The sequence below is a fragment of the Prinia subflava genome, chromosome 10 (assembly GCF_021018805.1).
Source record: "Prinia subflava isolate CZ2003 ecotype Zambia chromosome 10, Cam_Psub_1.2, whole genome shotgun sequence".
Classification (NCBI taxonomy): domain Eukaryota; kingdom Metazoa; phylum Chordata; class Aves; order Passeriformes; family Cisticolidae; genus Prinia; species Prinia subflava.
Genome location: NC_086256.1, coordinates 16,353,645 through 16,381,262, shown reverse-complemented (window position 1 = coordinate 16,381,262; position 27,618 = coordinate 16,353,645). Strand labels below are relative to the sequence as shown.

The window sequence follows — 27,618 nt, the reverse complement described above, 5'->3', positions numbered from 1 at the left end:
GGCACAGCGCCGGGCACAGCGCCGGGCACAGCGCCGGGCACAGCGCCGGGCACAGCGCCGGCCGCCCGCACGCCCCGGGCTCGCCGGGCCCCGGGCGGTGCCTCGGGGGCGGCGGCGCTGCGGGGTCGCGCCCGCCCGCGCAGGGCTCGGCCAAGGAGGGCTCCGCTCCCCGGATATTTGGCGGTGAAAAGGGGCGAAGCCGTCCTAGGGCGGCGGGGCGCGGCTGTGTTACCTGCGCGCTCCGGCAGAGCCGCCAGACACATCGGAAGGCGCTGGGAATGTCACGGGGAGCAGCGCGCCCGGGGGGCCTGCCCCGGGCCCCGGAGCGACCGCGCTGCGCGCTCCGAGCGCGCCCTTGAGAGCCCGCACCTTATCGCCTGCCAGAGTGATGGGTACAGGCACGGGGCCGTGTGCTCGCTACGCAGTGCTTTTCAAAACTGCCTTCTTTCACTGCCGCTTCACTATTACCCATTTAAAGGGGATTTTGTAAACGTATTTACAGTTTTAGTTATTATATGCTATTACTAGTGAATATTTCTTAAAAAGATAAATCGTGCAAACTTAACTTAGTCTGTATCAATATCTCCACTCCTGAGGGCTGGTAGAGGCTGAACAATTCCCTGCCTGCCCATTAATAAATCACTACAAGCATGCACCAAGGAGTCACTGTCTCGTACAAGGCCACAGATACCAGGGTAAGAAGAAAATCTCCAGTCTGTCTCCTATTAACAAACTGATATGCAAGGTAAAGGGTAATTTAAAACTAGAATGGCTCACACAATCCAAAACTGTAAGTACGTACAAGGGTAACTACAGGAAGCAATTGATTTTACAGGTTGTAAAAGTGCATTATAAGAAATTACAGTTATATAGCTCTAGAAGATAACAAAATATGGACATGGTATTTACTGACTACAAGAAAGGTATAATTGAGCTTGCACGTCAAATCCTGATTCAACTCACTGCATGGCCTGCTCACCTTCAGTCCTAAGTCTTTTGCTTCTCAGACTAGAGGATATGGGCAGGTTCAAAGCTTCTGGAGGCCACATGAGAGTCACAGCTCATATGTAGGCCTATGTGCAGCTTCTTGCCATTTGAAGAGATCAGGTTGCCAAATTTTGTGAATTTAATGGAAAACAAAATTTGTTCTTGGTCCAGTTGAGTCTGTAGGATTAGAACTTAAGAAATATTTATTCCAGGAAATATTTTTGCTCTGTCCAGCAGTGCAAGTAGAAACTGGTACAAAGACACCATCCATCTGTTAACTCTAGGATGTGTAATTCAATGAGCTAGTTTTAAAAAAATTGGATAAGCATGTATGCAGATAGAATATATATAATTTTTCACTATGCATCTACAGCTTGTAGATGACTTTTGTCTGTAACATACCAAATACTTTCTCCTACTTGTTCTAAATTCAGTCTTACAAATATAGACACTGATGCTGAATTCTAGGCCCATTGAAGGCAGTGACAGAATTAATGCTGGTTTCAACAAGGTCAAAAATTTTCCTTTTTTAGAAACATCAAATAAAATGAACTAACACAGCAGAAAGAAATGTTATAAAGAATGGCCTGTTAGTGCATTTTTATGAATTTAAAAGTTGAAACAAGTTACAACCCTAATATGAATTTATTTTCTATTACTAAACATGACATTTTAAGTAGCTATAAAAAGCTGCCAAGCTTCCTGTTATCAATAACACAAATTAAATACCAGCAACCTACATCAGCTGCCAGTGCCAAATACACTCTTCATGATCCCTGCTCCTTGTCTGAACACAAGCCTTACAAACTTAAGGTCAGGAGCGTTATCAGTCTGCTGGGGAAAAAGGTGCAGGGCTGTTTAAGGCTCCCTCGTTCTCCTGGGCAAGAAGAGAAGGAACATCAGATGCAGATGATTCAGTTCAGACACCGACCTCTGCAGACTCCAGCAGGATTATATGAATCATGCCTACCGAGCCTGAGCTTTCCCCGCGTGCTCAGATTACTCACACCGCCAACCCCAGGATTAGCATACAGCTAATTTCTTATGCATCAGACTCCGTGCTAACGACCTTCCTTGTGGGGAAGAAGCCTTTGCAGCTTCTCAATATCAGACTAAGCAGCAGCAGTATTTTCCCTGAAGTGCACCTCAGTAAACCAGTGGCCCAGTTAGGTAAGCTTGGAAGGAGCAGAACAATGAATCATGGTAGCCATCAAATTTCTTAATAAACCAGTAATCAGAATTAATTACCGGAAAACATCCCTTAAGAAATATTGGAAAACACATTTGAAATCCTGAAAGTGACCACAAGCTTTCACTTGCCTTCAAAGAAAGACTGATGAAAGATTTAGGCACAGCAATCACAAAATTCCCTTAGTCATCTAAATACAAGAAGGAATAAAGATGGAACCATGATATGCCTTATTATACAAAAGTATTTGGCCAAGCTATGCAGTACTTGTACAAAGAAGCAGAGCAATTTTTTCACAAGAATAGAACCAAGTCTGGTTTTATTTTATTCATCACTAACTACCTCAATAGTTATGTCAAATTATAAATTCTAAATTATATTCTTCTAAATTATACAAACCTTTTGGCTATGGAGCTTAGCTGTGCCATCTTCAGGTAGTGGATATGGATCTGGTATCAAAGTTGGGAAGAAGGTAGAGCTGCTGGCCTAGCAGTTCTGAGCAGTGTTTGCACAATTAAATTGCTGCTCACCCTAATGCAGGATTTCTGGGCACCTCCACCTGTGCTGCCTTAACTTTTCCAAGAAAGCTGTAGAATTCCTCTATTATTTAGAAACACTTTGTACTCTAGGACCACACTGTCCACATAGGTGTGGCAAACCTGTTTGTATGAGGCAAATACCTTCAACATCTTTTCCAGGATTTTGCAGAAGAAAGCTTAGAATCTTCTACATGTCATATGAATAAGAAGCATTAAGAGACCCAACCATTATTTTTCTGTCTTCTTTATATTTTGATTTTCTCACTTCTGCTCTAAATTATTGTTCTAATGGGTGCCAAGCCAAACAACCCCCAGGGCAGATGGTCTTACGTGCTTTGACAGTGTGCTTTGCCCTCCATAAGGTGCCATCTGCCTGTTTATCTTTTGTCAGCTCAGATAATTCTGGTTCTCTGAGGGACAAAGGAGGACAACTTTGCACATCACTGAATCTGCCTCTGCAGCCTGACCCTCTCACAGTGGATAGTAAGACATTTACCATATTCCATTTATCAGTGACAGAGGAACTTCTTAAGCTAATAACTATCTTACCTTTAATTTATATGTAGATACACTCTATAGCATAGACAAGTATGCAAGTGACACATTAAAGCAGCTGTTTTCACAAATGAGAAAGGTAAATTAATGGTGTAACACAACTTAATACACCTTTTATCTGTTAGGTAGCTAACAGTTTAGTTAAGCAGGGGCACCTACCCAAGTGGTATTTCTGTGTCTTTGAGTGTGCTCATGGCTTTGGGCAAACAGTCCTTAGAGCTTGTTACTCACATTTGGAGGCCATCTCCCTTACCTCTGGGTTCAGCCTTCTGTCTGGAAACAGGAACTGATTATCCTCTTCAAGTGACTTGGAGGTTGCAAATAAAGGGTTTATCAGATTAGCATTAGCAGCACTGACTTTGTGACTAAGCCATCATGACAGTAGAGAGTCATGGAAGCTGGAATTAGTTTCTGAAAGGACAAAAGTGCCAGTTCATACCAGCAATGCCCATATAACCGTATTCAATGGATGAAATGCTCAGAAGGAATTCTTGCCCTTTCTTCTGTCACCTATTTCCAAAGCAGGAACTCTTGTGCTTGCATTAAAAAAACATATCCAAGTGACAGCAAGGCAGAGAGTCCTGCATGTGAACTGCAGTATTTTATTGCAGAACAAATAGCTCTTAACAATGTATAAGCTACAAATGAAGGCAGGTCACTTTTGATGTGGATATGAAAGCCATCCTAACAGCACCACTTTACATTACAACCCATCTTTCATCCTAAATCCCTGTCCTAGCCAAGTTCTCAAATCTCCCAAACAGTGGACACTTGAGCATGTCTCCAGGCCAGGACATCCCTAGATGTTTCAAAGGGTGCTGGCGCAATCCGAGCATTTATCATACACACTCTTTGTGCTATTGAATGAAATAACACCATTCCAGCACGACTACTTTATTGAATAAATCTATTGGAACTAGCACTAACTCATCAGCCTGCTACCTGAAAGACCAGGCTACCAGATCTTTTTGTCACAAGCCAAGTTTTGTGCAGGTGTGTCACAGTAAAGTGATTTTTTTAATACCATATATGCACAACAGATGAAACTGTAATCAAATGAAGAACTCCATTCCACTGTGTAGCAGACTAGACTACATGTTATAAACAAGCAGTGAAAAGAAATCTTATGACACTTCAGGTATTAATGAACAAGCTTTTAATACAAAGTATTTAAGAGAAGATCCTTAAAATAGTCTTAACATTTAAGATCCTAACTAGTACAAAACTGTGCTGTTTGTAGTAGTTTGAAGTTAAATTCTATATAAACTACTGCTTTCACTCAAGGTATTCTTCAAAAGATGCCATAATATCTCTCTGCAGATTCACATCAATTATCCAAGCTGTCTGCAAGAAAGCAAACAAGTGTCTTTTCAGAGCCATCAGACATTAATGAATACTATGCAGGTCAAATACTTAATGATTTAAGAGAAAACTATAAAACATCTTCTCAAAAAATACATGTCTCCTCTGTTATGACAAGTTTGAGTGTGCATGTTGTTGAAGCCCTCAGAAAAGAGCTGAAGGATGAAAGCTTCAGTTGAACTTATCTGAATCCAGCATGGTCTCAACTGGTACTTACATCCCATTGTACAGCACTATGAATTTTTTAAAAATGTTTAATCTAAAAAAGGTAGCAATTAAAAAACATTAATTACTGTTACCAATGAAACCAGTTAGTTTTATAAAGGCTCAGGCCTGGTATTTCACACCAGAACAGCAGGACTAGCACTTCTGTTGACATGCAGCACATTAAGGAGGATGGACAGCTTGCAACACTCAAGATGTGAAATTATTTAGAGGGCAGGGACTCCTCTTCAGAATTTTATTTTACCACACAATTATTCCAAGCTAATTGGTGTACTAGGGCCAATCAGACAGCTTTTCATATGATGTCACTTGAAGACATACTTTGAGTTTCCTATGGCATTTTCTGGACTAACTCTTCAGGCAGTATACTTCTGTTGTTTTCAATCATTCAGATCCTTTGAAATATGGACCTGATGTAATATTTGTTTATTCTCTAGTAAAGCTGAAAAAAATCATGTAGCAAGAGTCAGAAACTTACTGCTTCCTTCCTCCTGCGTTCTTGTTCCATTTTTCTAGCCAAGTTCCGATCTTGATCAAGGATCTGTTGTTGAGCTTCAGGCAGTTTACTCTCATGTATTTCTTTTTCAGGCTCACAGTCTGTCACTGCCGTGGCATCCAATCCTGTGCTTTCAGGGCCCCTTTAAAGACAGGAGAAGAAATCAGTTTAGGATAAAAGTTTTTCTTTTTTTCATAACAACTTGATAGAATTCTGCAAATAATTTAAATCAGTGCCTAGCACTTAGAGTGTGGTTCCCTTTCACATTATTTCATAGTGATTTCCCTTCACAAGAGTTATGTGCACGTAATTGTTGGGCTGTAGTAGGTCTGTGTTTCCTGTGTCCAATTTCTAACCTGTATGCATGTGGGACTTATAGATGTGCTACACAAAATTTACATACATTTGCTTTGAAATTCTTTTTTTTCTGTTACTTTCTTGGCCTGTAGTGTTTTTCTTCTACCTTCTTCCTCTTCAATTACTTATTTGAGGTAAATTTCACTAACTTCTGAACCAGGAATATACTCATTAATCTCTCAAATGCTCTGATTATTAAAATAAAACAATCCAAACAATTGAGTTTTTCTAATACATCCAGCCAAGAGCAATTGCAGGAGAATTTAGGAACCAGCTCAGATTTATCTTTCATAGGGGGAAACAGGCAAGGAAAAAATTGCAGACTATTGGAGAGGGAAATATTGCAAACAGGGTTTCCAAAAGGTGGCAAACAAACTCCAGGATATTACTGCAATGCAGAAATTAGTGGCAGTCACTTATCCCACTCAGCATGGCCACAGACCTCAGGGCACTGCCTGAAGCAGCAGCTGCAAACAGCTAGGGAAGAACACTGCAGCAGGGGCTTACTGAAGGTGCTTTTCCACAGCAATGCAAGGAGCTCTGCTGTGGGAAGTGGTGCACCCTGGAACCCCTGTAAAGCTACATTAACACTGTGCTCTCAAAGCTTAGACCATCCTGTATCCCCTTAGGAGAGCACTAAGATGAGGACATTCCTGGCTACAGGTACAGGAAAATAGGACAAATGTGAACTCTGGTCATGAGTGCTCCAGGGGACCAAAACCCCTCACTTTAGTACCCAAACAAAAACCAAACTCCTCTCCATCAAAAAAAAAACCTCTACAAAAACAAACAAACAAAACCCAACAAACAAACAAAACAACAACACAAAACAACACACCAAATCCAGAAGCAACGTAACAGCAACAACAAAGAAATAAATTCCTGGGAAGTTTCTCTGGCCACTGAAATAATACTGATTTGAAGAGAAAAAGCTGCTTTGTGCATATTGGATGTGCAGTTTTGCTTAGCATGGTACAGATCTCCAGTTTCATCTGCCATGTGGCAATTACCTAATCCAAACCCCTTGTTCCTGAATAATTAAGCCCCCCAGTACCATAGAGGCAAAACCCAGAATAATACTTACACAGAAGTGGTTACAAACTTTTTGTTTTCTTGTGGAAGATTTTGCAGCTCCCTCTCTGCTTGCACAAGAGACCTTTTTGACTCCTGCACTTGCCCACTCCTCTTCAATACTGCATCCCTGAACTGGTTGAAGCTCTCAGCAGATGCTTTGATTGGAGCTGGAAGCTTCATCGTTTTACATAGACTTACCCAGGAGTCTACAGTCTTCAGTTCTGTATCCTGAAGTTGTTAGGAAAAGGAAAACACAGAAGAGGAAAAAATACTCTGCAACTACGTTGCCTGCTTAGTTCTTACATTAGCACAATGTTGTTTGACTGGTCCTGTTGGAAATATCTACACCAGAATATCCTTCCTTCGGCTGGGGCAAATGCAGTAACCTGAGCAGATTTTGCTGTGCTTTCTCATCAACTTTGAGAGTCTTTGGCAATATGCCAGTAACTATTGGCATTTCTAGCTATTCTGACCATTTAAGTCTACCTCCCCACTTTTTCATTTCAGAAAACATGAATTCACAAGGCTGAGTTTATGCAAGGTCCATTGACAAGGTTTTAATACTGAGAACATCCATCTAATTTCTATATATAATCCTTACATAACAATAATTTTATGTTAGGCCTTGTGGGTTTTGTTTGTTCCCCTGTGACATTTTCTTTACAGCATAAACCAGAATAAAACCAGATAAGAAATCCTGCTTCTAGTAGAAGCATGTGCTTATGAAGGAAATATATATTTTTGGAATTGAATTCAATGTTACTTAATAGCTTTCTGAAAGCTAAGTGCCTAAAGAAAAATCCTACAAACATTTTAGTTCAACAGGCGATATAGAAAACTTTTTAGGTCCAGAGGCTGACATGATCTATTATCAGTAATTTTGATGTAATGCTTTCAATTAGCTGATTACACGAGAAGCATTTAGTAGATAAGAAAATATCTCTGTCCTCCCAATTAAGATAACTTACTGTATGCTAGGAAAGATTTTGCTTATCTGTCATAAATACCTTTAGTCACTAAAAGTGCCTTGCCTTATTTCAGAACAGGTTTTCCAATAGCCCCAAGACTGTATTCCACATTACTCTTATTTTTGTTACTGGATCAGTAAAGGAAAGCACACTTATAACTTGGACACCAGAACTGGAGCAAGGAACACTAGTTCCTTGTTTAAATATTAAAAGCAGATGAAACAAGCCATATTTTAATATACCAACATGGGCATATTATATATATGTATATGTATGTATATATCTTATATGCTTTACCTCCTGCAATGAAGAGAGTCCATACATTTGTCTGGTTTTAGCACTAAAAATGAGATAAGTCTGCACAGATTATAACAATGACAAAGGCTTATTATCCGTTAAATATTCTAATCATAAAAGAATAGATTTTTAGACAAGATCCTAGGTCAGGAGTTATTCAACTTGGTAAATAAATTCAACCTCTTCTCAAACAGAACTTGAGCACCACTTACCTTTCTTGGAAGAAGTTCAGACACTGGTTCTAGTATATTTTTATCATTAGATTTATCATTGAGTGTACAATGACCTGATGGAAGAATAAAAAAAGCCTTTTCAATCTTGTTGATTTTATAGACTATTCTTTCTCAAATTTAAATTTTAAAATTTCAGACATTCAAGGAATTGATTTAAAAGCTTACAGTGAAGTTTATTATTTCGTTCATAATGACAGAAACTCTCCTAAACATTTCCTAAGCTTAAGTAGGACTGGACCACTTCTCTACACTTTTGGGCAGGAAAAAGTACAGTTAGCTCAACTATAGCTGACACATTAACTCCAGGTTAATTCTAGGAGAGGTCCCAGCAGAATGCTCAAAAGGTTTGGTCAGGAAGCCTCAACACCGCACTTTGCCTGTTACTCATTTCCTCCCCTTCCACCCAGCCCTCTTTCCTTTTGATTTCAGCATTAAGAGTACCTGATTGATCATGCAAACTCATTTCACCGACAGCTCTCAACCCTATTTACTTTTTTTTAAAAGCAGATAGGTCAGCCATCAAGGGCTAGTCCTCACGTTTCCAGCCTACAGATATACAAATACTCCATGATGTTACCTGCTTTGTTATTTGAGGGGAAAACATCCTCAAACACTATTTTCAACCCAGAGATAAACAACACATTTTATTTCATTCAGCAACAATCCTCTACTGTAGTTTGAGATGTTTCAGTATTTAGGTAAATGCTTGATAAAAAACTTAAGGTAAGGTGTTGGCTTTTTTTGTTTGTTTGTTATGCAAAGGATAAGTTTTACAATGTTTGAATCCATAATTCTGGATTCAAAGTATCAAACCCTCAGCCAGTTTGTTATTAAAAGGGTTTTCAGAAGGATCTCACAGTTTCAAAACTTTGTAAGTGAAAATCCTTAGCTGAGGCCATGCACCAGTTCCAGCTGCTGCAAGTCTAGGCAAAATGTAAATGTAGGGCTTGGTGTGTTAAGACCCTAAAATGAAGAGAAATTCAGAGAGAATTAAATCTCCATTTTTAGAATTGCTTTAACACACTGCAACTGCTTAACATTATTCTTTGCCAAAATGAAGAGTTCATCAGTGAACAAGCTCTGCCTTTTAATTTCATCAAGTTTTCAGAAGATTCTTCCCCCTCCCTGTAGAGGTGTTCTAGAGGGCAAAGAATAAAGGAGAAACCAAAACATATCATGTCTGGTAATACTGGAGACAACAGAACATGGATGTTCAGTCAAGCCTTTAGTTTGAAATATGTATGTAGTACAAAATGCAGCTTACAGAGGACCAGTGTTCCTGTAGTAATTGCAAGTTTATTCCATAGTGAAAGTCACTTTGACATTGTTTTGCTGTCAGATCCTTGTCACCAAGAGCCAAATATAATAACTCAAAATACATAAGAAGTGCCCTGGGAAAAGAGCTCCATGAAGCTTCAGCAGAAGACATGTCAAAGGCCAGTGAAGTTCAACAGATTGAAGCATCAATTCTCAGACTTCATGGAAGATGGGGTTACTTATCCCTAGTACTACATTCAGAAAGCTAAATTCTTAAAGCAAAAAGTAATTTGTAATTTTCTTTATATATTTTAACACAGAAAAAGAACCAAACATCTGTTTAATTTCACTTTTTTTGTTGTTGTTTTTAAGCAGCAAATCAAAAAAAGCAAGGGAAAACTTGCACACCCACTGTTATCCTGCAAACTCAGTATACAAATGTGCAATATAATATTTCTTAAACCAGTTTAATATGCATTTTTAACTTTGCACCCTGATAATGGTCACAGTTTTTATTATGGCATTACATACTTTGTTCTTCACTTATAGATAGTAAATCAGTAGTTCTCATGCTGGTCTTGTTTTGAAGTTTATTTGATTTGTCTAGATGTCTTGTTTGCTCAGTTTGTTTACTCCAGTCAGCACTGTCAACTTGGAAAATGGTGTTGGACACCTAGAAGAGAAGCTAGACTTCAAAATAAGTTCTTCATATTACTTGTGTTTAGCATATGAGGATTCTTATTATACAGCATCAGGATTAAAGGTTTAGAAGCTTAGAGCAGTAAATTCCTGCAGCTCTAGCTTCTGTAAACACCAGGGAAGAAATAGATTTCATTCATTTTATGGTAACCAAAGCAAGTTTATACATCAAGACTTCAGATTTAGAATATGCACGGCTCAGCAATGCCAAGTGATGGAGTGGGTAAGCATGAGAAACTGATGCAAGATCTTTAACCCTTAACATTGTACTGCAGAATAAAGCTGTCCTAAAGGCAGTTCCTGGATTGTAGCTTGTGGATCAGGGTACAGGGTAACTGATTTCCAGTGTATTCATTCCTCTGTGCAGTGATCTCTTGAACTAAGGACAGTGCTGCACAAACCTGAGTCATAATTTGCATTACCTGCTACCTGGGACAGTGGACACCAATAGGAAAGGGTGAGCTGCTTTTCATCCTTACTTGCAGGACACATTTTTGTGCCCATAGATGCAACAGGCAGTTTCTACCCATTGCCAAAACGAAAGCTGGTACAGCCTGATTAAAGCAGCTAAATTTCCAACCGTGTTCAGAAAGATTATTAATCAACATAGGATGGAAGTGCTAATGCTGCAGTAACACAAATAACTGTTGGTTTACAGGGTGGACTTCTAACCTCTAAGTGTGCAAGGGTTACTTAAGTTCAAGCTATAGCCACGAAAAGAAATAAAATAAGCATTATAGTACACTATAAATGTGATCAGCCAAACTTTCCTTTTGTGTTGCAGCCAACAGGCAATGAAGTAATACCCTATTAAAGGATAAGAATCACTTTATTACTGGGGTTTTAGAAAACTTTTGTTGTAAACCTTAAATGACCTTTATCACATCAAATTCAAGCCTGAAGTATTATATTACATCTTATTTAAAGGGTAAGAACATGCTTTACAGATGCTGTTTGACATTAATTCATTGGAGAAGCACATATTCACCTCTGGAAGAACACTTCTGGAGTGGGTGACAGAAGACTGATTTGTCTTTGAAGTGCTCTGAGGAGTTTTCTGGTCTGGAGCATCATGCAGAGCAGGCATAGCTGAGATTTTACCTGAGAAAGAAGGTAGGGTATGATTTTTTTCCCCTATTGTGCAAAATGCAGTCCTACATCTCAAAATTAGGTCACTGTTTAGATCTGTGGAGTAACTCAGTATGGAGACATGTATTCTAGCCACATGATTTAACAGAGTTATTTTTAATTAGTTTTTAATTAATTTCTCAGTTAATCAGCTACCAGTTCATGCTGCCTTCTACCAAAATCTCAGAAGTGTCTAACATTATTAGACTTTTTGAAATGAGGGAGGGAAAAGAATAGCTCCTTGGATCAAGTTCCTAAGCAACTTCATGTATGTGATGTGTCTAGACAACAGCAATCAGTTCAGAGGACCTGTGGCACCAAGCCTTACATTTGGCTAACAGGATTTTCAGACATGAACTTGGGTAGTGGGCAGGGGTTTAAGCATCTAATCCTGCCTTAAGATGTTCAACCCTTCCTGTCACTCCAAGTTCATTATGGAATCCTTTCCATCTCATTGGAAGGAAGCACAAATACCTCCTGTATTTAATACTACCCTGCCCCATCACTAGCGTCCCAGTAATCTGAACCCCCTAGCCAACCCTCAGTGCTGCCATGCTTTTATTTACATCATGCTCTTTGGTAAGCCATACCCTGCTAGAACTTTTTTCAGTTATCCACTTGCTAACCTCTAAAATTCCCAGATAAGCTTGTTGGGCAACACAAGCATCCTGACAACCCTTCTTTCCTCAGCAGTCACATGTAGCTATAAAGCATTACCTGAGAGAGTCTGAGCATTTTGTTCTGCTGGATTAAGTGATCTACACTGAAGCCTTTGCAGTACATTGGGAGGTGCCTGCTGCAGTTCAGATGATCCATGATCTTGCAAGCCACCAGTAAGAGAGGAAGGCTGTGCTCGCAGAACAGCATTGCAGGATGTCCCCTGTAAACAAATATTCTCTATAAAGAGACTGCAGTAGTTAATACAGCCAATTTTTGATAGCTATTTGACCCTCTTTTCCCACCATTTCCCATTTCCACTGTATCAGATTCAGTACCCCTTGTATTGTGATACTGATCCATCATTTTCTAAGTGTTTTGATGACAAAAAACCATGGAGTAAAATGCACTCACTGCCTTGGCCTGACAGGTACAAAAAAACCCTGAGAACAAAATGTAATATGAGGATTTCAAGAATGTTTGTTGCTACTCAGAAGATCAGTAAGGGGCTGTTACAACTGACCAAGTTGAAGCTCATTTCTTGGATCCTGTTTTCTCAAGTTTATTGCTGTCATTCTGTCACTGCAGAGGCTGCAGCTCTTCAGCAAAAAAAAGGGTGTTGCATAATTCCTTCCCTGAATCTTTGCTTATGAAGATGTAGAAGGAGCAGCTGAATAATAAATTTGCAGCCTAGTTTCCTGTACTTTAAGGGAAAGTCAGTCTATTGCAAAAAGAATAAAGGTTTAGCTGTGATTTTCCTTTGAAATTCAAGGTCTCTGTCTCTGGTAGCTTCAAGGGAAATTGTTAAAGGCAGCTAACCTTGACAAGAAATAACTCCCACTGTATAATACAGGAATAGAGCAAGTCAATCTAAGAGGCATTAAGAATTATTTCAAGATAAAACTGCTGTTGGTTCTAATAATACCATAACAATAAGCAACCTTATTAAAGTATCCTGAAAATAAGTAGTATATTGTACAATTTATTTATTTTCAGGGGTAGATGTGAGGTTATTAATAGATCAAAAAACATTCAAGTGGGGCATACACTGATGGTTAGGTCAATTCTGTACTCAGAGAATGATTTGGAGAGTATGGGCCTTTTTGGGTGGTGGGTGGGGTATGTGGAGAATTCTGCCCTTCTTCATCAAACTCATAATGACCACAATGATTACAAAAGGTGAAAGCCTCAGCAGTTCTACCAGTACCTCTGTTTCTACAGAGATGTATAAGGTACTGTTAACAGCTCATGGGACATCTTTGTATCAATCAGTCCTACAGAACAAATAGCATTCAAGCCATATTCATTATTTCATGATAAAGTTGCATCATTTCTATTACCATTGTATGTTAAAAACTAACTTTAACCAAGTTATTTGTGTAATAACTTTGTTATTTGTTTAGGACAAAATTATTATATCCTTTCCATCCAGGTTTACCTTAGGCTTTTCCACAGAAGCTGGACAGTTCTGCCTGGCTCCAGTCTGTTTTGAACAGGTTTCTGTAACTGTAAATACAGTGAGGTGGGAAGAAAAAGGGGGATGGAAAAAACCAAAATCAGTCATTCACATATGTTTCATTATTCACACATGTAAGGTGTGAGTTGAAGTTACACCTAGAGTCAAATCTCACTGTGAAAGGAACATTCCTTTCTTGAATACTTCGGCTTGAGCTTGATGTGTTTAGACAACTTCTCCCAGATACAAAAAGAGACCACAAAGATTCCTGCAGTGTCAAGGTCTTCATTGCCATTGATTCACTGTGTTTGCTCCCCCACACTGCAGAGGGTTGAGCATCCTTCTCACACTACACCTCATATAGAGATATACACTGTAAACCTCCAGTTTGGCAGATCTATTCTGTCCTAGAAAATTAAAGAGTTCTGTGTGCAGAGAAACATAATTCAGTGTTCTGATGCTGTCATGTCCTTTAAACAAGCTTGAAACATTTTAAACGCCAGGGTGGATTTTGGCTCTACAGTTAAAGCTGTAGGCACTTTTGCTGCTCACATCACCCTTCATGCTGCAGACCAGAAGATGAAAATAAAGTGAATCACACTTTCAAAAAGGGATCAAAGCTTCAAGAGTAAGCCATAGCCCGATAGTCAAGTGTCCAGTTTAGATACAAAGGCCTTTTGCTAGCTTATTTTGGTGCCTAAAGATTTTCACTGGTAAGTGGAATGGATGTAGTGGGATTTGGTTGTTTTGTGTTACCTGGAACCTCAGTATTAAGGCATTCATTTCCTTTCATAGCATTGGAATTGTGCCTTCAAAATGGAGTGAACCAAACCAAAGATAACTAAAATCCTTAGTAAGCATGTGGAACAGTAGGTGCTAAGAGAAAAGTTATTTTGCCTACACAAACACAAAAATAAGCTTTCTAACCTGATTCAGAGTCACTGCTATCTGAGGAGCTAGAATCACTGCTAGTGCTGCTGCCAGAATCTGAGGAGCTGCTACTGCTGTCACTCAGTCTGCTCGGCCCAGTACTTGACTCAGCATTGTTTTCAACTGCAGGAGAAAAAGAAAAAAAATCAGAACAACCTACAATGGAGCATTCTTCGTATACAAGACTATGATCAACCCTGTTAGGCCTATTCTCTCATGTAAGAGTTCATTTGATTTCATTTCCTGGTCTACTGTCCATTTAGCAGTAGACTTGAAAACAAAGGCTTCCCCCTAGAGAGGAGAGGAGTGGGATATACCAGCAACAAGTTCCTTGAATTAGTGAAACATCCAAGGAGAAGCTGTAGTCATAAAATTTACAATTATGAAGTTGATTAAAACTGTACAGACTTAAGACACAATTCAAGCAATTTTCTCCCACAAGCTTTCCTGTGGTTAAGAACCTGTTTCTGTGCACGTTGCTGCTGCCAGACTTGCCTGCAGAGTTCTTTATCTGTAGCCAGCTCTTTTTTCTCTAGCCATGTGCACTCCCAAATTGCCATCTTTTGCCACCTCCCCACCATCTGACTATTTTGCATCTGCAGGGCTGATTTAACTCAGCTTATAATGATTTTGCAGTCAAACCTTTTTCAAAGATTTTGCTCTGTGAAGGTTTTGAAAATGAGAAGTTACATGGATACCTGTTTCCCTGGGCACAAGCTCAGATTTAGCTCTTGTAAACAAGCCAGATACCAGCTGCAAAGATTTCCTAGCTGGCTTCTTCCCTCTCCTCACAACATACAGTTCATAATTGATTTCAGCTGCTTCTGTAAGCTTTTCTTTGCAGGATATTTTCAAGCCATTGTGTATATCAGACAGGAAGACTTGACTGAGCTAATGCTGGATACAAGTGTCCCTGTGTCTTCCAGAGCTGCTTCTATCATTTCAGCTAACAGATTTTACATAGGAGCTAAATAGATAACCAGTGGAGGGCAATAATAGCACTCAGTATTTTAATGAGGAACAGCTTGACTTATAATAGCAGCATCAGCTGCATTGATCCATTTTCAGCCCCTGATGAGAACCATCAGTAAATGTACAGCTCAAGTATGCACTGAATTTCTGGCTTTGATCTTGAAAGCATTATTGCCTGAAAAACTGAATTATTCTCCTAGGACACTTTTTAAAGTCTAAGATAACACAGCACACCTGTCACTGATACACAAGTTTTGTCAGCATGACAGCATTAGTGACACTGCCACGTAACAAGTATTGTTAGAATTGGTTATTCTTGTGACCCTGAATCACAGAAAATGACTTGTAAACAAATAGACTGCATGACCCTCCACACTCCCCCCCATGTTTTCATGTATTAGCATAAGGGAATTGTTCAGTGTCCCTTAATGTCTGGAACTGTTACCATCTTGACCTATGGGAACATATTAGGTGCAGGAATAAGGAAGCTGCGTTAGACAGGACGAGTAATTGGCCAGATTTGCTGCTGTGACTCCAGCTCACTCAGCATAGAAAGAATCTTCAGACTAGCAGTGGGAAGCCTAAGACCCCAACTATTTGGAGGAGAAAGTCCCCAGATACCTAACAGGACTAAAGCCTGAGGGAAGAATTCCACTTCAAGCTATTTCCATTGCAAATGAATAAAAATAAGAGCTACGTTACTTGTGAAGCTCTCCTTCTTTGGGTTTAATTGACCATTGACATCCAGTAGTCTCTTCTCTAGCTCTTGTTTCCTCTCAAAATTAAGTGCTTCTTTTGACTTTGTTGGTTTTTTAGCTGCACATAAAACAGAAGTTAACATGAAACCAAACCAGAAAGCAAATCTAACGGGCTTTTTAGAACATCATTTATGCTACATACCCTGCTTTCTTTGTTTCTTCTTTAAACAGGTAGCTACATATTTCTCTAGTTCTCTGAGTGTTGAAGCATTTAAAGTTTCAAAGTCTATTTCTATCTCATCAGGGTTAGAGTTCCTCAGTACAGGTTCTCTCGACTGTATTATATGGACTACTTTCCCAAGCTTATCTCCAGGGAGTTTATTTATGTCCAAACTCAACTGTCGTTTTTCATCGTAATTCATAGGTTTGGCACCATCTTCATCTTCTGAATTACGTGCCAACAAGACCTGCCGCATGGCTTTCTTTGATTGACTGCAGGAAAAAAGTATACTGCAGCAACAGCAGTTTAAAATAATTTGACACCCACACAAGTTCCCCACACTTACATGTTTAAAGACAGCTTTTTCTTAGATTTCTTCATGTATTTCAGATTTTTCTTCTTTTGAATCAAGCTTTTTGTTTCAGCTTTTTCCTTGTTCTTTCTTTTCCCACTTTTAGCCTTCCCTTTTTTCTTATCAGGTCTAGATAAGCATGCTTTGGTCAAATCCCACAACTGCTGGTGAAGAGCTGTAAGCTATCAAAAACAAAAAGAAAACCAAGAAATCCAAACCACTGATAATCTTGGGCCATGTAGGAGGAACAATAAACTGGTCCTAAATATCACAGGAAATTTGTGGCAGCCAAGTGGATATTAATAGGATGTCTGCTTTCCAAATGAGATTTATTTTCCAAACATTTTACTACATTGTATCTTAGTCAGATTATGCATCTAGAGGATGTAGGACTGTTTATTTTATGCAGATATCTCTAACAGCATGTTCCTTTTTGTATGTCAGGAACATACAAACACCCCCTCCTTGCCCCCCGAAAAGAAAAAGATGACTGTAGGGGTTTCCAGCAGCCTCTCTAATTTCAGGAATTTGGGATGCATGTCAATGCCTTATTAGGTTACATTACTAAAGCATTGCTGAATTAGGCAAGTGAGGCTGGGCTCATACATCTTATTTTGCAATATAAAGTGGCTAGTTGGGACATACTAAGAATTTTGGAGACAATCTTAACACAACTTTCTTTAAACCTCAGGAATCGGAAGATAGATGATGAGATTAGAAATCAGACACACTGAAATACCTCACTACTGTAAAGGTTGGCTTGTACACTTGCATTCATCCCTCTGCCTACATTCATAAATTGATGATGCTAATCTGACAAGGATCAAAAACTGTCCCTCATTTGACTAACAGAAATGTTAATTTTCCTCAGGGTTTATAGATACAGCAGCAACAGGTTAAAAAGTTACATTCAAGCAGAAGCAACACACACCTATCCCCCTCTAATGTGAAACACAGCTTTGCTTCACTGGTTCGCATGAGATACCTTCTTTTCTCTCTCATACTGCACTTTCTGGAGAAGAAATTAATGACTTGCTTTTGTGTGGCTCAGAAGAGGCTGAGGGTAAGTACAGTGCTTTTTGACCACATTAAAGAAATTATCCTGTTGGAAGAACGTGCCACTAAGCTACACGTGGAGTGCCTGGAGGCTCTCATTCCACAGAAACACAGTTTTTTTTAGGTAGTTTGAGAGTCCTCTGAAGAGGTGGTAGGCAAGAGTAGAAGAACAATTGCTTACTTTGTATTTATTGAGGTGCTATTCAACTAACATTTGGCAGCACTTTCAAATGGGAATAAAGTTCTGAATTAAAAATACAAGTCACTAGAATATTTTAAAAACTACTTTTTGTGGCTAAACCTTGGAATAGACCATTCAAATGGAAATACCAGAGAGATCTTAAGTCAACACATTAAGTACTAATGCTTACTTGCTCCTGAAGCTTTTTGAGGTGCAGTTTCCTCTCATCTTCAGAGTCTTCAGATGATTTTTCTTCTGAAGAGTTATCATCACTACTTTCACTGGAATAAGCTTCTGTCATTTCTCTCACAGGCGGTGGCAGATTATCACTCGCAACAGGTTCATCAGGAATTTTAGCAAAGTGCATTTCAAAAACATCCTGAAGAGTCAGGTTTGGGAACAGCAGATTTTTCAGATTTCTAAAAGTGTTATGCAGATACTACTTGTAGAACTACACAGCAACACAGTAGTTCAATAATAGCAGTAGATTCTACATCAGGGCATGAGATCAACTACTCTTCTTTCAAGTCTGACTTAAAAGATAACTCACCTGAAGTTTTCTTGCCATAGCAACTATTTCATGGTCTGAAGAATTCCGTTTGTAGCAGCTCATGAACATTAATCTAACATCTGTAGCAAATTCTTGTATATCATTATATTCAAAGTTATCCATTTTCTTCTAGAGGAAAAGAAAATTAAGGCACACTTAAACAGCATCAAACCATGAACTAGCAGAAAGAAAGGAGGAACAAGAATTTTAACATAGATATTCAGGTTCAGCTTGTATCAGACAGTAAATATTATAAAAAACATTATGGAAATACCTGCATCTCATTTCAACATTGTCTCTTTAACACAGTAAGATTTTTTTTTCTTTTAAGCAGATTTAATTGTAATTGTTGGAAGGACTTCATAGTAGTAGTTTCAGCACTTAGTCAAGAGAACAATGTTTGGGTGGTTTTATTTGGTTCTGAACTCAGCATCTGTTTTTGATTCTATGCATGGTATTTACACAAAGCTTATTCCATAATAGCTGGAGTCAAACTAATAGACTAGAAATTGGGAAATAACTTTTGTATTGTGCAAGTCAGCTTTCAAGATAATTCAGTAAGCTATTAAAATTGAACATTCCCCAAAAAGTGGAGCTTAACTGGGCTAAATACCCCATAAAAATACACTCAGTGTTCACAGAGCACTCTCCACATATCTCCATCTAGAATGGTTGATTTCCACTAAAAAAGGTGAAATGTTCACCAAGAATATTGAGATTGAGAGAAAAGCAGAATTGCATTTTGTTTTACAGGGCATTAACAACAGCACTGTATGTACAGAGATATTTAACAAGTGGCATCCTTGGAAGGCCTTCATGGAGACCATTATTCCTGCACTACTTAAATTTGCCTTTTCAGGAGTTAGGTAGATTAGATGTGTCACAACGAGACACAGAAGACTTTCTCTGGTGACCTTGGCTAAGTTTGAGAAACAGAAACTTATCTGGTCTTTAGGCCCATTATGTCTTTCACAGGAAAAGCAGCTTTCATGACACCTTGTCAGCTAACATTTAAAACCTTGTAATTACACCAACTCCCCAGAAACAGACTTACTTTAATGGTTCCTAGGTCTGTAGGATATTTGGCAATGGCTTGGTTCATACCACTGGAGAAAGATGCCACATCTACAGGTTTTATGAAAGGCCACGCATATGCTGCATGTTTCTTTGAAAACATTTCTTTAAGTATTGCATTACAATGTTTTAGTTGTTCTGACAACTGAATCTTTTTAGTAATTCCAGGTGGCTGTTGAGAATCTGGAAAGGGTTTCTTCAGAAGCTTATTTGTCACCATACATTCATTTTCATCTCTACATGCTTTAAAAGCTTTTCTTTCACTGAACTTTGCGGAAGATTCACCACTTCCTGTGATTATTGATGTAGTAGGAGTAGTAGTGTCAGCCTTCCTTTTCACACCTTTTTTTGCCTAAAAAAGGAAAAAATATCCAAGTGTCCAGAGCAGTAAGAGAATGGTCAGTTTTAGATTATTCTCTTTTGTGTGTAGTCCAAAAAAAAGTGTCAGAACTTTTACAGCTATTGAAGTCAGAGCAGAATGCAGCAATCCCACAAGCTTTGACTAAAAACCTACAATGTATAACAAGACCAGCACAGCAAGCTCCATCTCAGATGTAAAAGAAAGATGTACTGTAGGTCATGCTGTGGTCAGATTTTAGCCATTTGTGAAGATGCAGGAAGCTGGCAGGTTATGAAATTACCTGCAAATTGGAAGGGGGAAAACTACTGCAACCCATTTTAGGCCTGGCTGAGGGCATTATGTACATGGTTTATCTTGGTTTTTCTTTAACTTGTGTGGTATTTGGTTTGGAAGCCATATAGTGTGTGCTTTGTCATCAGTGTTCAGATCCCGTGTGAGTGAAGTGTAAATACACACTACAGGAGAGCCTGGCCAAAGTGCCTACTCCTCACTGGAAGAGCAAAACCAAAACTAAGTCAATACAGGAGCGTTTTTCAGATGTTCACATACAACTCAGATTGAAGTAACAAGAATTTGCTTTTGTGAGCTACAAACACCTTCCAGGCTAGTTACACAGTGTTTAAGCAAACATTAATGTTAATTTTTGAAGAATCAAGCATTTGATTTACATTAAAAAACTGTGAGAAATTATTAAATAAAACTTAGAGCTTTATTTTAGTACTAAATCCATTATCCTCAAGGTGCAGCATGTAGAAGTGTATATAGTAATACACTTCAAGAACGATAATATTAAACTTAATTTTGTTTCTTTGAGAACATTTTAAAACCACATTTATAAGAAAAGATGTGCCAAGCAATCATACCAATTTCTGTTTAGTTTCTAGAATTAGTACTGGCCCAGTTACTTAGCAGAGACATACAAGATTTAATGGAGATATCTTACTATCTTCTATTATAACAAAAGTTTCAAAAACATACAGCAATACGCATGGCTCCTACAGTTTTGCCATCAATGCCTGAAGGAGTAATTTCTTTCTGAAAGTTATTTGAGGAAACTTACTTTTGTTATAGAGACTGCAGCTGGCATTAAAGCAGTCAGCTGAGCCGCAGACAAAGGAGCCAGTGTAACCTGCTGTCGCTCTTGAGTCATCACTGGAGGCTGCTCACTGCTTTCAGCTTGTTTCTCATTTGTGCTTTGTTCATTTGAAGTCCCAGGGTTGGGCTGCCACGTTTCTGGTTATTTTAATACAGGACAGTTTTAGGAATTAAGTCTTAAATGTTGCAGTTAATTTCTTTCATGATCAAATTGACCAGTTATCAACATAACCACTCTTCTATACAGGAATACCACAAATAAATGCAAACAAGAGTGTTTGTTACTTACAGCAACATTGGTATCCCCTCTAATTGCACCTTTAGTGCTTCAGCTAGAATATCATGCCAAGTTACACATTATTTGGCTTCAAGAAAGTGTGGATTAACTTCAGACCAAAGATTAAAGAGGCATCATACTACACTCTGTATATTGTAAAAATGTTCTTGCCAACAAAAGCATCCAGTTGTTTTCTACAAACACAAAGACCAAGCAGCAAAGAGTGCAGACTGAATCATGTAGGTTCATGTATCCTAAGCATAGTTAACACCTGCATATATTGCTTAGCAATATTACAGATCTCCTCTACTGAGATCTGAGAACAGTTTAGACCAATGTTTTTCTGTGTTTGGCTTGGCTGATTAAATTATTCATGTCTTTTTCAGCTGTTACTCTGTTTAGTTCCCACAGATGTTCACACCTCTTCGTTTATATAACACAATGCTGAGCAGCATGACAGTCTCTAAATTGGAAGTCAGTTTCTTTTCTAAAAAAAAAAAAAAACCCCAACCCTTTAAAATTTTAAGATAATCTTCTAAAGCCTTCTAGCAGTATTATTATTTGACAGATTGTTCTGGAAAATGGAGAGAACACCAAACTGTTCCAGGGTTGAGTTGTGACAAAAAGGATTTCCTTTTTCCAGTTCTGCTTGTTTAATATATTACAAATTCAGCAAATAATACAGGCCTTACCTTCTGTCTTCCTTCCTTTTCTCTTTCCTTTATTGAGACTCACTAGTCTTTCTTCTGGTGGCATATGGGCTATTTTCTGCATAAAAACTTTTTCCAGTTCTTCGGCCATAAGCACAATGTCATCACCTGGCTGCAAAATATGGTCAGCACCATTCAGCAAAGGGGAGGCTGCAGTAATGGGAGCTACCTCTCAAAACAACCAGGCTAGAGAGTCCTGCCTCAGACTGAAAAAAGCCACCAGTACCAGAGAGGTCTAGAAATCATTGCCATCCCTGCCTCTGCAACTCACTTTAAAGCAAATTACTTCACCATTGAAATACTCTCACTGCCCCATTGAAAAATCCTCCTTTACCTCTGCATACTTCTACAGCAAAGGCCAAAGGGGGCAGATCTGCAACTCCCTTATTTACCCATGTTCTGAAGAAGCTGTTGAAGCTCAAAGATACTAAGACACAGCCAACAAATATCCAAGCACGGGGAGATGCTCACATTTCATTAGGTTAAACTTGTTGAAAGAACAGAGCACAGGTCATGGCTAGAGCATTGCTAGCCTTGGACTTGTGCAGCAGTGACATTATGCTTGCTGCTCATGAGCACTGCAGTGAAACTGCAGAGATTCTGGATGTGGAGTCCTTGTGCAGAAAAAACTAGGCACTCGGTTGTTGGAACAGCAAGCAAGACTTCACTTATGTGTCCTCAGTCAATCCTAGCTAAAAAAACCTCCCCAACATTTCAGAGAAAATAGTTTCAAAGAAATAATGAAAATGTTGAGTAACTTACTGTGTGTTCCAATAACCATGTGCTTGTTTTGGACTTGTTTGTACCATTCAATAGAACCAGTTACTGGTAAGAGTTGGTGTTTCACATACCTTGTTGTACATGTAGCAGTTCCAGAACATAGTTTTAAAGTCTTCAATACATTCTGCAGCTCTTGTGTAGTAATTGTGTTCCAGACGCTTTTTAATGGTGCCCAAGTCCATAGGTTTTTTTACGATAGTGTAATAATCCTGTGGTATTGAAAGAATCAGTCACCAAACATATCTTAATATTAGGACATGAAGATTTTTACACATTTAATTATGAAAGCCAAACTGCAAGAGAGAATTGCATTATATTAGAAGCAGCATTTTATTTAAAGGAAAACTTCCCCCTATAGTCATAGGTACCAAAAATGTAGGTGTTCAGGAAATCTTCACCTTATATTTTGTCCTTGTTCTTCCTTGTAACATATATCATTCAAAGTCCCAAAGAATATTTATTTCAATAGGCTCCAGAGCTCTAGTGCTAGTAGTACTTATTCAAAATATATGCACTTCTCATTTGTTATGTCAAAGTCATTTACACAAAGCAGCACTCCAGTTTACAGAACAGAGGAAAAAGAAGCCAAATTTCAGCAAAGTCTCAGTCACTAACAAAAAGAAGCTGCCAAGTTTTCACAATTGCTGTCCAAATACTTGAACTCTAGCTATACTGCCTCTCCTCTCAGGGCTGGTCTAGTGAAGAAGTGGCAATATAACTGAAAGCCAGCTGGAATGGGAACTGTCATGATTATTTCAGTAGCACAGCTAAAACTTTGTGAGTGAGACCATGAGGCTGTTTGCCTGATGGGGCATTTAAGAAATTGGAATGGAAATACCCACTAAGTTCACATATATATTGTAACATATACACAGTAATTGTACAAAGTGACTACTACTTCTAGAGTGTTCTACAGGTATCCTAACAATCTGTTTTGGTGAAATAGAAAAACTAAATACACCAGAGTGCAGGCTATTTAACTTAACAAAAATGCAATTCATAATCAAAACAAAAATGCAATTAATAATTAAGCATTGTCCATTCTTTATGTTCTAACATTTGGAGGAGAATGCAAAGGGGGAAAATACTTTTATTGTCCTTGCCATGGAGCCAGACATTTGTTTGTTACTGTGTAATGGCTGAACTAATGCATACTCTGAGAAGTCAAGAGGCTGCCTTAGAAATCCAGAGAGGCAGAACTGGCCTGAAGCCAGCTGCAAATGTTGCCACAGCTCTGATGGAATGCTCCTTAATATTAACCTTAACTGACAGCTCCTTCCAAGAAGGAGAAAAGGTAAAAAAAGACAGAGAGATAGTCCTTTTGACTGTGCTTTTGTACAAACTGACCAAATGAGTTTATCACAAGAAACAGCCACAGATAAAGGCTTTTGTCTGTTCTAAACAGAACCAGTGAATTAGTAGAATTAGTCTTGAAAATTTGTGAAAAAAATATTGATGCTTAAGCTGTTGGAGGGGAAAAAAAGGAAATAATCTAAGGGAACGCATCATGGTTTTCTTTAACACCTTTCTACTTATCTACCAAGAGCAATGTCCTCCACGTAATCTGAAATACCAATGTGCCAATCACCTCTGTTTTCATTTGACTTAAAAACATCCAAAACTGGAGTCTAAAAATACCTGGATGAAAACTACATGTCACAAGACATTATAATTACATACTTTGCTACTATTAAATTGTAGGATAAATAGTATGCATGCAGCAGAACAGAAAACAAATTTAAGCATCATATCTATTTTATGAAATAAAGTTTTCTCTTCCAATATGGTATGATGAGAACTATAGCTTTTTTTTATTTCCCTATTTTTGCAGGGACATTTATTTCCTCTAGAAACTTCAGAGCAAAATGATTTGAAATCAACGAATACTATAGGTGTAATGACCTCTCTGCAACAAGACGGTTCCAGGTTTGCCTGTTTACTTCAGGGTCAACCAGATCTGATTTTCCATCATAACATATTTGACATTAAGGCTGCCTAATATTAAAAAAATACTCAAAGGCAAAAGAAAATACTCATTATATGCAGCGTTAATAGATACGTCTAAACCAGAAGACAAATATGAACACCAATATACAGAAGCTCTAAGAGGCCTGTTTAAGCATTATTATCCCTTAGAAATACTGATTTACTAGTTTCAGATCAGAAAAATGAGCAAAAATGCAGCATTTCTCTAGAAGGAAAACACATTTCTTGTACACTTGCATTAATGACAGCAGTTCAATAGCAAAAATAGTCTTCCACAATCTGTTGCATTAGAAAAAACACTGTTTAACATTAATTCACACAATTTACATATTAATACCCTCGTTGCAAAATGGTCCTTACAGGCAGATTCAGTGCTGCTGCATCTACAGGTTGGTGAAACGGCCAGGAAAAGTTGTGTCTCCACATGGCTCTCATGACCACCCTCTGTAAGTACTGAAGTTGGTTTGTCTGACATCCATTACTTTTGTTATTTATGTATTCAGGTGGAGGAGGGTTAATTATAATGGAACGGTGCTGGCTCTGAACAGACATCTTTAGCAAGTCTGTATAGCCTCTTGTTCAAAGATCATTACGCATTTAACCTGAGGGAACAAAAGAAGTATTCAGTGAAGATACCCAGATTTAACACGGTTTACACGTTCACTTCTGTTACTAGAACATCAATACTGTAGCCACAGGCATACCTTAGTGTTCTAGGCAAGACATTGGCTTTAAAGTGAATATTTGGACACACTGTACCCCTAAAGTCTAGGGATGCACACTAGCTTTCTCCTAAAAAAATCTGAAGCCTGCTTCTCATGAGAGAATGAAGTATTTAATGAGGTGTGAAAAAGGTCATAACAAGGTAGACAGCTCCTGTAATCAGCACACTGCTGGAACAGTACATAAGGCCCACTCTTACAACAACTGTAGCATCCCAGCAGATATTGCTGATCACACATCTTATACTTTCATCTGTTTATTTCAGCTTTCAAAGCATTCCTTTTCTAAGCTCCTGAAGCCTACAGCTTAGCTAATAAAGTGAATACTATTTGCACTACCACACATCATTAGCTAAATGCTAATCCTTTCACCAAAGTATCTGTCTCAGAAGGGAAAGATCCAGGCACATACAGGATCTGCCTCCTATAACTGGCCAGCATTAGAAGAGAAGTTCTGAGGTAGTTTTAAGTACCTCAGAACCCAGCCAAGCCCATCATACACTATTTTCAACTATTAGGATACATTAACATTTTTCCTGCTTTTTTCTGCCAAAACCCCCCCCACGATAGATGATATGAAGTGCAAGCTGTTCACTTTCCTCATCCAAAACTCCAAGGCTAGAAATGGAAGACAGGAGCAAAAGAGTATAGTTTGAAGTTAGCAAAAAATCTTACAGCAACAAGCAGATAAATAACAACATTTAATACTTAAATAAGAACATAATATAATGTCTAAGCTCTTGAACATTTTTAAATTAGTACAGTAGAGTCTAGAATAAAATCTCAGACTTGGCATCAAGGGTGCATAGGGAACCAAGAGACTGAAGTTTTGTGTACATAACAGTGTCTTGGGCCCAGATGCTTAGCTTTTAAAACCTTAATTTATGCTTTGAAAACTAAGTTCTATGGTAACAAGAAAGCTAAGGCTGCACCATCTAAAGACAGACACAAGTTTTGTGTTTTGGTCAATCCATCCTTTACTGCCTCCTGCTCCATCTCCCCACAGAAAAGCCACAGAAGACTCTCCCCTATCTTAAAAAAAACCCCTTATATTTACATACTGAAGCAAAAGTGTGATCAGATTCCGACCAGTTTTTTGATATTTTTCAAACCACACCTTCCCAGCCCCATGTGTCCTTGAGCTGCTAAGCCAGGTCCCAAAGGCCAAGAAGTCTTAAAATGAGAAGCCTTGAATATTTCCTTAAGACCCAGTTTGAAGTTCTAGCTAACCTGACAGAAATGTGTTTTTACTTTAAGAGTAAAATGCAAATAGCTTACATGAATTACATTGCTAGAAAATTCAAGGCTTTTGGCAAAGTATCACATCTTATGAGAATCAGATTTTTGTCCTTTTTTTTGGTGAGATTATTTGCTATCAGTGAGTGCTCTCTGAAAGCATGCATTAAAGAGCCTGCTGAAAAGACATCTATTTCTTCTTGTTTTAGCTCATTATCACAGCTACCAGCATAAAACCTGTATACATCATATACTGGTCAAGAACAGCAGCTTGGACACATATTAACATACCACATAGAGAACAAAGGCAGGCAGTGTACTGGATTCTACACACTAAGAACATTTCATTCTTCAAAGCCTTTTTAACTAATTTTGTTTAGGTGATTGTAAATAATCACACTGAAGATGCATAGATAACATTGCAACCTCCCTTAGGTAACTATATTAAGACTACACAAAACAGAGCACCAGCTCTTCTTTCAAAAGGACAACTATCTCCACCAGGGCCCCATAAAACAGCACTTCTGTATGTTTGGGACCTCTTTTGGGATACATTAGTTTTAAAGACAATCCATATAAATATTATGTGTTAAGAAGACACTGACATACAGCTCTTACCATAACCAACACCAACCACTCTTGGGCAATTCAGAACTACAATTCCCCCCTCAAAGCAGATCAGTCACCTTTTTTACCTTAATTCTGGGGAAAGCCCCAACTCACTTCCTCCCCTCCCAAAAGACAAAGGAAGAAGAGAGCTTTAGAAGGCAGAGAGAGTAGCCTTTATAGCCTACACACACCCTCATTTTATTCTCTAGCAATAACTCCATCAAAAACCTGCAACCCCACCTAAAACCTGCCCTATCAATGGTTCTCATTGGGACGTTATCAACATAAAATAGGAACAGCTGCTAAGGACTAAAGCACACCAGTTGGTTA

General features: G+C 38.6%; 1 protein-coding gene across 1 annotated transcript; it reads right to left on the bottom strand.

Moving 5' to 3' along the window:
- Positions 1-4,545: 4,545 nt before the first annotated feature.
- Positions 4,546-25,273, bottom strand: BRDT (bromodomain testis associated). Its single transcript, XM_063406809.1, has 19 exons — positions 25,082-25,273; positions 22,807-22,944; positions 21,938-22,067; positions 20,934-21,106; positions 19,493-19,864; positions 18,439-18,567; positions 18,079-18,267; positions 16,646-16,833; positions 16,282-16,571; positions 16,084-16,197; positions 14,407-14,532; positions 13,462-13,529; positions 12,084-12,246; positions 11,227-11,339; positions 10,071-10,212; positions 8,262-8,335; positions 6,795-7,012; positions 5,336-5,495; positions 4,546-4,614 (listed from the first exon to the last, which is right to left on the bottom strand). The coding sequence occupies exons 1-19, from the start codon at positions 25,271-25,273 to the stop codon at positions 4,546-4,548; spliced, it is 3,048 nt and encodes a 1,015-aa protein (XP_063262879.1).
- Positions 25,274-27,618: the final 2,345 nt, after the last annotated feature.